The following is a 9,579-nucleotide window of genomic DNA, read 5'->3' as shown; positions in this document are numbered from 1 at the left end:
CGTATGTACGTGAATGTTAACTTCCATTTGATATTATGTACGGATCATTGGCGATGGGCGGATATAGTCATATCATAGCTAGTTAAATGGAGAAGTTCGCATTAAATTTCGGTATTATGTGAGAACATAATCATTTCACGTTATTTGTGAAGACCACATCACTTTTCATCACCTAAACCGTCCTCAACGAAACACGTGTGCATTGGGGTCTATGAAATTTACTGCGAACGGCTCTCATCATACGTATATCATATACTCGAAAAATAATAGCTTAAACATGATCATGTTATGTCTATGAACACTTAATGTAAAACCAATATCAGTATCATGATATTACTAGATGGTTATGAATATTCCAGTTAGTAAAAGTATCTGTTTATTGAATATAAATTTATTGTAACATATTTTATGTAAGCCATTGATAAAAAAAATATTCGTATGTCAACATTCATCACATCTCACATCATGTGGAAATAAATATTCAAATCTGTGTACATTTAACTCTTCTCAATATCCATTTATTTACCTTTACATAAATTCTTCTCTTCTATGACAATATTAGGTTTATCATCTTTTAATTTTGATGTATAATTAAATATTTGAATTGTAGAAGAAGGTTGTTCAATCCATAATTTATAACCTTTTTTTGTAGGAAATCTTTTAACACTTAAACATGTTAAACATGTCCATTTTACACTTTTTACTGGTTTTGATACTAAGCGTACTCTTGCTGTTTCACCAGGAATAAGTGGAGACTGACAGCATTTACAAATTGTCCTTTTGATATCAGACTCTCTTAAAAACAAGTAATTGCACGTCTTACATTTTTTTACAACAAATGAATTATAGTTCACTATTTAACACGTTCTGTGCCATGGGAGAATTACAAGTTTTATCAGAGCATTGAAACAAAGTTAAAAAGTTACACTAAATATTTAATTCGAGAAAAATATCGATATAAGTTAAATTTTTAACACTCTAATCTTTCTTTTCCTAATCTAATCACAGAATAACTTTCTCATTTAATGAAAATTCCATTTTCGAAAATTCGTACAGCAACAGTGATACACGTGGTACGGAACGTGTTGAGTAAACATATGTATATGTAAGTAGTTCAGCTTCTATAACTTACATTCGTAAAACAGATTTTTTTCCACATCCAACCATTATATTACCATAATATGATGATACTACCCTATTTTTCAATGCCATTAAATAACTTGCCTGTATAAAAAATTTCTCTTAAAAAACTTTTATAATTCGCAACAATTGAAAGTAAACACCTATTCAAGAATATCATAATCACCTGGTATAAATAATTCATCTTTTCAAAAACGTCTTTACCTTGGCATAATTTTGTATCTGTATCTACGACAATTATAAAATATATAAAATGTATAAATACATAATACCTGCTTGTCTAAATGTGTTGAAAGTTTCAAATATTAAACCTTCGTACTAACCCATGGTAGTCTTTTTCAATGACAAAATTTTTACGAAAAAAATTAAATACTTCGCAATTGCTAGATTTTAACATTTATGTATCAAAAACTATATAATAAATTGTATAATCATCTGACATTAGTAATATAGGTTATATTGTATTGTTTACATTTACTTATACACCATTTACAATAAAACGTATGCCATGTCCTCTATACCACTAACCAGGAGGCAGTGATGCCAGAAATTCTGGCAGGAGTCCTCAAATACACTGCTCATTTATTAACGAAACGTTACTAGTTTATAGAGTTCGTCAAACGAAATACAGCGAGTTATAGAAGCATTCGTATTCCTCAATTATTATTTTTATAAATAATAGAGGATATTATGTTAAGGCGCTGTTACCATAAAAATATAAAAACCGCTATATTAAAATTTTAGAAGATATTCGTATTTTTTTACGCGTTTCATTTCTTACAAGTAGAATTTGCAATGAAAAAATCGTAAAAAATTCCTTAACATACGTTTCCGTATCTATAATACGCTAGATTTTTTTTAGAAATTTTGCGTATTACTAAATAGGGAAAGTAGAGCAAAAACGGATAATTCGAATTTTCCCTGTTATTACACCCATTCGTCGTAATAGGTTGAAACTTGGTGTCAGATGTTTTCTTTCGATAAGATATGGAATGATCCATCGCTAGACATATCATCACATTAAATACGAAATTTTAAAACCAAATATCAAATCTGGTAGAGGAAGATAACAAAATATGTAAACGATAAAGACATATAGGCCAGAGATGAAATAACGATTAATTTTATGAATAATATTACGTAATTTTTTTTTCAAGCAAAACAATTTTAAATATTTTTAGATACATATAACATTTAATTGGATTACTTATTGAGGGATTACATTATGAATTACCATTATCCATGTAAACAATACCACTGTTGAAGTTTACAAATACTAACACTGATATGAATAATTAATAATAAGATACAACAGTAATCAAAATTATTCAGGTGTATACAATATCAGGCAATTCTTATATAAAAAAGTTTTATTCCATATCTTTGATGCTCATTGAGATTCTCACCATATGTTCTAATACTTTATTTTACAAAACATGTTATATACAATTTTTAAAAATTCATTTTTTTAATATATTATAAAAATGTCTAGAATAAATTGGTTCTTGTGGTCGTTCTCTCACTGGAGTAGATGTGTAATCTTTGTATGTGTTAGGAGTGCCTTCTGAAATTGATGTCATAAATGTACGTAATACACAACTATCATTAGGTGCTGGTATTAACTCCTTTTGTTTTTTTTTACACTTCCAACTAAGATTAGGTGTAAATTCAACTTCTAAAGTTTCTATGTTTCCAACAGAGTGTTGATTAATACTTGTACTACTGTTTACACTTACTCTATAAAATACAAATAACACATTACAATGTTAATTGTTTATACATAAAATATTTAAAAAAAATCTTACTTATCTGAACTATCATTGTGAGTGTAATGATAACCATATTCTCCTAGAACACTTTCTATATTATTGCACTCTTGTATTAAACTTTCATATGCATCCTTCGTTTCTTGAAGAAATTGTTCTATGTTAACGGAACCTTCTGATTTACTTTCTTTTATTTCTGATAAAATTTCTTCTATCCCATTCTGAAATAATCAAATATTAAAAAATGTTTTATATACATGTAATGAATTGATAATATTTAATAAATTAATGTATAACACAAACTTGAGTATTTTTTATAACACTCCATATAGCTTCTATATGAGAATTTGTCTCTTCAGTACATTCTGCAAAACGTCCAATTAAAGCAATTGGCAGTTTCCATGTATCACTTAATTTTTCAATATCATTATCAAATTGCCGAGCTTGAATTATTAATTTCTCAAAATAATTTGAGCACATTGTACAAAATTAATATAATTTTTTCGTTTTTTTAATAGCTTGACTGTTTTAAATATTTATGTAGCCGTTTTTCAAGTAACTTATGCACTTTAACCAACATAATATATAGAATTCCCTGTATATGCAGTTACCTTCACCAGTATTTATATTATTTACACTTTTTTCTATTTAACAATTTATAAATTCAATGAATAAGAAACCCTATCAAATGAAAAGTTATTAAATGAGAACATATTTAATCCCAATAAATTTTAAACAATTTATATTTGAGCACTTTTCATGAAAGATATTAATAAATTAATAACATGGGCTAATAAATAATCAGAAATACTTTTCTTCGTAACTAATTCTCATATTATTAAAACACTTACAAATTTATAGAAAAATATGTAAATAATTGTATGATAAATTTCTCAAACATTTAAGATATTCACAAGAATGTAGCGTTGTTCATTAGGGATTTTATTTTCTCGGAGTAGACATAGAACTAATGGAATAAAACGTAAAGGGAGTTTTAACAATAACCGTAAATTTTACAAGCAATAAATAACAAAGAATAAACTTAGCAATAAATAACAACAAATATGAACTTGGTATGAACTTTCTGGACGCCAACGAACTTATGCGATTTCATGTCCCTTTTGTTCTAGAATTTTCCCTCTCTTTTTCCTCATTCCATTTTCTTTGCAACGATTTATAGTTTCGATACAAACTCTTGGACAGCTGGTGTTAAAATGATTTTTGCACGTGTCGTTTGCGCATTATATGCCATTTCACATGGAATCACTGCCGTCTGTCCGTTTGTGTAAGTTTTAGGGTTTCGGCAAGAATCGATGATACTCATTGTCCATGCTAGTAATATCATGGCAATAGAAAAGTATTCCTAAACTTATCCAAATTTAGATAGTGTGAAGCTATTTTCGACAGAACGAACATACCGAACATACTTAGTGTATACTTTTGTCATACTTGTACCAACGTCCATTTTCAGATGAAAACGCTCGTAACGGATTTTAGGGGAACATTAATGACAACAGTGTGAACGGTATAGTAAAAACTATAGAAATGTGAAATTGTGAACTGCACATGAAGGCGTTTTATGCATATAGGATACTAGGTGCAACGGGTAATGGCTACTGCAATATTGTAAGAAAAAGTGTTTCGTCTGACATTAGTAGAAATGTAGTTCGTGTTATTCAAACAACATTTTGTGCTTTAATTGTATATACGGTTTTTTTTTACTAATTAAGGATAATATTAAACTAATTTGTTCCATGACTTCCCTACTGAATACGTAAGTAAATAGATTTTATCTTAAGTTTTAAGTTTATGTAATATAAATTAAAATAATTAATATGACATAAAATCGATTAAATTAATACGAGTGAATATTGTTATATATGAAGTAATACATATTTGATATGTGATTGAAATTCAAACAATGTCTTCTAAAAATTAACTTATGTTTTAAATGTTACTTATGTTAATAATCAATTTTAAAGTTGACTGTTATTTCAGGTTAACAGAAAATGACAGTATTAGAAACAGAAGAAGATGCAGATAAACGTTCAGTTCCCCCTAGGAAGAAATTTTGCTTATCCCTTTCTGGCCGTGAACGTACAATTTCTAGCAAGATTTCTCAGGCTCCTCCAACTTTGGAGAGGGAAAGCCTTTTGAACAGAAATACCTTTACACATAGTATGTAACTTTCTTTATTTCACAAATTTGTACACATTATTAAATAGGTGAAAATTACTAAACTAATTTGTAATTATTTGTAATTTAATATTCATAAATTATGAAGGTACAAGCAAAATGTTGAATGGTTATCGCAATCAGCTGAGCAATCATCAAGATGGAAGTTATGATGTATCAAACAGTGGTACAGAAGGATTGAGGATAGCTACTTTATGTAATTTAGGAAATACATGTTTTTTGAATAGTGTGATATATACTCTACGATTTGCACCATCCTTTCTACATAATTTGCATCACTTAGCCACTGATTTATCTAATTTAAATGATAAACAGCTTCAAACTAAAGTAAGTTTTATTGTATTACAAAAATATATTGTTTTATAATTCTAATCATTATATATTTTTTATTTTAGATAAAGTCATCATCTTTGGGTAGAACTGGTGTGTCACTTACATCAAGTGGCAGCCGAAGTTGGAGTAGCAAAGACCTGTTAGCTTTAGCTGGACCCACTGGGGATAATAATAAACACAAAATACAAATAGCTACAGAGAAGTTACATGAATTGTTTATGGCATTACATGCATCAGAAGCAAGGGAAAACAGTGAACCATATCAGCCAGGTGCATTTCTGCAGGCTCTTAGGTATATATTATAATGAAATTGAAATTGTGTCTGTATGTATTATATTTAACCTCTTTTCAGAGAAGTGAATCCTATTTTTGAAGGAAATCAGCAACAAGATGCTCATGAGCTTTTAGTATGTTTACTTGATAATATCAGGGAAACATTCCAATTGTTGGTCAGATATAGAGAAAGTCAGTTTGGTCAAAATAACGATGAATTGTCAAATTTTTCCACTGAACACTTAACAGATATGCAATCAGAAGGTAGTAATTCTAATAAACGAAGTATTCGCAAATCTAGAAAAAAAAAGAAAATAACAACAAGAGGAAGTTCGTCTTGTCTTGTGCAATCGAATTTAAATGGAGTTTCAGTATCTTCTAGACCATATGAAAATATGAAATATTATATGAAATATTGTATGAAATATGAAAATGGTCATTCTGAATTTTTGGAAAGTAATGGAGATATAAGCAGTCATAGGCCAGAAAGCAAAAAATGCTTTATTTCAGAAGACTTTGAAGGAGTTAGTCTTTTGCGAACTACATGCCTTGAGTGTGAACATGTTACAGAACGAAAAGAAACATTTTGCGATATATGTGTGCCTATTGATATTGACAGATCTAGTGAAAAAGGTAGATGACATTAATAACTTATGTTAAATAACTTATAGTAACCAAACTAAGCATATTTAGTTGTAGATGAAGAAGTTAGACCAATGGATAGTAGCGAAGTGTACAAACGTGCAGTAGTCACTAGTGAACTTCTTTGGGGCAGAGATAAATATTGGTGTGCTCGTTGTCTTCGATATAACGAAGCTCGAAGAGCTGTGTGTTTCCCATCTTTACCAAGGTTACTCATATTACAGTTGAAACGATTTTCTACTGCAGCTGGGTAAGTTTGCACTTGTTATATATTGCATATGAAAAAACAATATCCTCATATATATAAATGTATTATATTAGGTCAATGGAAAAAATTAATAATCATATGCCAACGCCACTAACGTTACAATGTTTTTGTGAAGAATGTAACAGCGATCAAACATGTGCAAGTACAGGTGGCAGATCAAAATCGCGACATGTATATAAACTGTATTCTGTGATTATGCACCAGGGTGCAACAATGACAGCTGGTCACTATGTTGCTTATACCCGTTTACCTGATGAATCTGCGCTCGGAGAGTATTTCGAATGTGATCGAGATAGTAAGCGGCAAACTGCTGGTCAGGGTACTAGCAGCACAAATACAAATTCATCTTCATCAGACAAAACGTCCGGTATATTAAAATACTTCAGAAGTAAACCGAGTGCTAGTGAAACTAAGGAACAGTTAGTCAGGGTTGGTTGTCGCAGTATAGATTGTTGTGGTATACGACGTCATAAACATCCTGGTACTTGGTTGGAATGTGATGACGAAGCAGTACACGTGATTCCATTGCGAGAGTTAGAAGATAAATTAGCACCAAATCCTCGAAATTCCGCCACTCCTTATCTCTTATTCTATGTAAGGTCCAGGACGTAGATATTCCTTTTCCCAGATAAGATATATACAGTATTATCCAGATAAGTGACCGCGAAACAAGTCTATTTGTGATCACTTAACTGGAGTGTAGCATCGTTTTTTCATTGGTGGATGATCCCCTCGACGCCTGGAATTAACATTTTTCTCTAACGTCAACAAAAATATCAAATCTAAGAGTGCAATGAGCTTTGTTCCTCTCTGTTGACGATTGTATTGTCGCATACATTCCACATCTGTTTACAATTGTACGTACTGTATCAGGCTTAAATGAGCGTGTATTATTTCGTAGAAAATAAACTATGTATTGAAATCACGTTAAACGTTAGAATTTGATAGTTAAATAATACGCAATAAGTTCTTCAGTCTAAACGATAAATGCTACTGAAATCTTACTATCAATACGACAGAGTGTCAATTTGTATTTAGATGATTAATGTTAGTTGGGACATGGAGCGTTTTATTTTTAAGTTATGTCTGTAAAAATAAAAGTGTGTATTCTTGATTTAATTTCCCTGTTTTTTTTAGCTTTTAGGTACTTTTAAATTGAAGCGATAGTGCAAAAATGACAATTGTAATAATTAAGTAAATTTATATTATAGATAACATTTTCAATAATATATTTTTTTTATATTTTTTTGGTAAAATTAAATTATAAATATATTTCGTTTAATACATTTTTATGTTTCTAACTCCTTAGCAGAGAAAATGTGACTAAATTTTGCCACCAAATTGTTTATAATTGATTTAAAACAATACTGCTCAGAGAGATTCGAGATATAATAATTTGAAAATTAAATTCGTTGCCGAAGATGTTTGCGTTGTAAATGTTTTTAATTTAAGTTTTACTACTAATTGTGGAAGCACCGTTAAACATGCGAAAATCAATCACTATTACATGTAGTTTATAATAAATATTTATACACCCAAAAAGTAACTTAAAAGTTTCAAAGCGGAACAAGTGTTGTTAGACGATAACAGAGTGAAATAGAGCAAAGAACAATGAATTATTCATTGTATGGAATATCCTGTTTACGTTAAAATATTTGTAAAACGTTAGGATGTCAGTTAATCATACGTGGCTATATCCATATATCGATTATTTCGATAGGGGTCAGTAGTGGATAGTCGTGTTTCACCTGTCAGCCTGACATATTGTAGTTTCTTCTACTTTCCGCTTGCGTTATACTGAAGTTTTGCCTTTTTTTACGTATAAATTTCTTCTAACTTGGGTATGATAACATTATTATTCCTTTAAAAAGGTAAGTTAATCAAACAAAAATATATAATAAAATATTAGCATTGTCGAATGAAATCAAATTCGCGCGCTACAAATAAGGAAAATTCAAACAAAAATAGAATATTCTTATGTACGTTATACGTTTCTGAAAATATATTTTTCATTTTGATACTGCATTTGCTACTAAATAATACCGATTGTAAATTAAGTATAAGCATACGGCAATGAAATTATTTTGCTGAAAATTAGAAGAAAACAATATTCGCAGTTTCGTACTTCGAAAATATGGAAATGAGTAACATTGATAAATAATCACTGTTTATGTGCTTACATATGTCCTAATATTTATGAGAATTGTTTAAAATTTCAATCGTTTAGTTATTTAAATATTAGGATACGAAGATGGAAGAGTTAGGAGAAAAGGCGATTTTTAAATACAATCACGGACATAGTATGTGTTATTATAATAGTACAAATATGGTGCATTTTTCATAAGTTATATATATACACACACATACACATCATTATTTGAAATAATTTGTTTCTTTATTTACATAAATACGAGTAAACTACGTACCTGCGATTTATTCAGCAGTAGCAATTTAACGTCAATTTGTTAACAAAACGGTGAGTGTAGTACATATGTAAGAATTTTATTGAATATGCGTGTCTTGATGTGAAGCACTTTATTAATGTAAAAATTGTTCACGTTATAATTTTTCGAAAAACGTAAAATATCGTTGTTTAAGCGTAAAATTAGTCACAAATTGAAAATGAAAACTACTTAACGAAAATTGCAAAAGTATATAATACTTTCACGATACATAATGCACATTTATCGTTCTAACGAAGGGAGCGCAATCAATACACTCGCAGCATATTGTCAATAACTAGACGGATGTAATATTATTGACGTTTATTATATGCACTGTACATCATATTTCAGTGTACCTTTCTTTTACAACAAACTACATTTTATATAAAATAGATGAATTCATTTATTAAATCACTGTTCACATACTTCATTTATCTATACTATCATACATTTTCAACTTTGCTCAAACTAATGATAAATGACTATAATACAATATTTATATATTTATTGTATAAAT

General features: G+C 29.4%; 3 protein-coding genes across 3 annotated transcripts; 1 reads left to right on the top strand and 2 right to left on the bottom strand.

The window, feature by feature from the left end:
• Window positions 1-518: 518 nt before the first annotated feature.
• Window positions 519-1,467, bottom strand: LOC108574534 (ribonuclease P protein subunit rpr2). The gene is made up of 4 exons (XM_017937146.1): window positions 1,464-1,467; window positions 1,307-1,368; window positions 1,133-1,224; window positions 519-795 (listed from the first exon to the last, which is right to left on the bottom strand). The coding sequence occupies exons 1-4, from the start codon at window positions 1,465-1,467 to the stop codon at window positions 519-521; spliced, it is 435 nt and encodes a 144-aa protein (XP_017792635.1).
• A 1,133-nt stretch (window positions 1,468-2,600) lies between these two features.
• On the bottom strand, window positions 2,601-3,386 carry LOC108575022. Its single transcript, XM_017937721.1, has 3 exons — window positions 3,210-3,386; window positions 2,946-3,127; window positions 2,601-2,877 (listed from the first exon to the last, which is right to left on the bottom strand). Exons 1-3 carry the CDS (start codon window positions 3,384-3,386, stop codon window positions 2,601-2,603), a joined length of 636 nt encoding a protein of 211 aa, XP_017793210.1.
• A 1,213-nt stretch (window positions 3,387-4,599) lies between these two features.
• On the top strand, window positions 4,600-7,351 carry LOC108574828 (ubiquitin carboxyl-terminal hydrolase 1). Its single transcript, XM_017937478.1, has 7 exons — window positions 4,600-4,680; window positions 4,905-5,084; window positions 5,191-5,429; window positions 5,498-5,727; window positions 5,788-6,341; window positions 6,408-6,600; window positions 6,672-7,351. The coding sequence occupies exons 2-7, from the start codon at window positions 4,916-4,918 to the stop codon at window positions 7,228-7,230; spliced, it is 1,944 nt and encodes a 647-aa protein (XP_017792967.1). The 5' UTR covers window positions 4,600-4,680; window positions 4,905-4,915; the 3' UTR covers window positions 7,231-7,351.
• The last annotated feature ends 2,228 nt before the right edge of the window (window positions 7,352-9,579 follow it).

Source organism: Habropoda laboriosa, unplaced genomic scaffold (assembly GCF_001263275.1).
Source record: "Habropoda laboriosa isolate 0110345459 unplaced genomic scaffold, ASM126327v1 scaffold11, whole genome shotgun sequence".
NCBI lineage: Eukaryota > Metazoa > Arthropoda > Insecta > Hymenoptera > Apidae > Habropoda > Habropoda laboriosa.
Note: the sequence above shows the minus strand (reverse complement) of the source record. Positions and strands in the feature narration are given on the sequence as shown.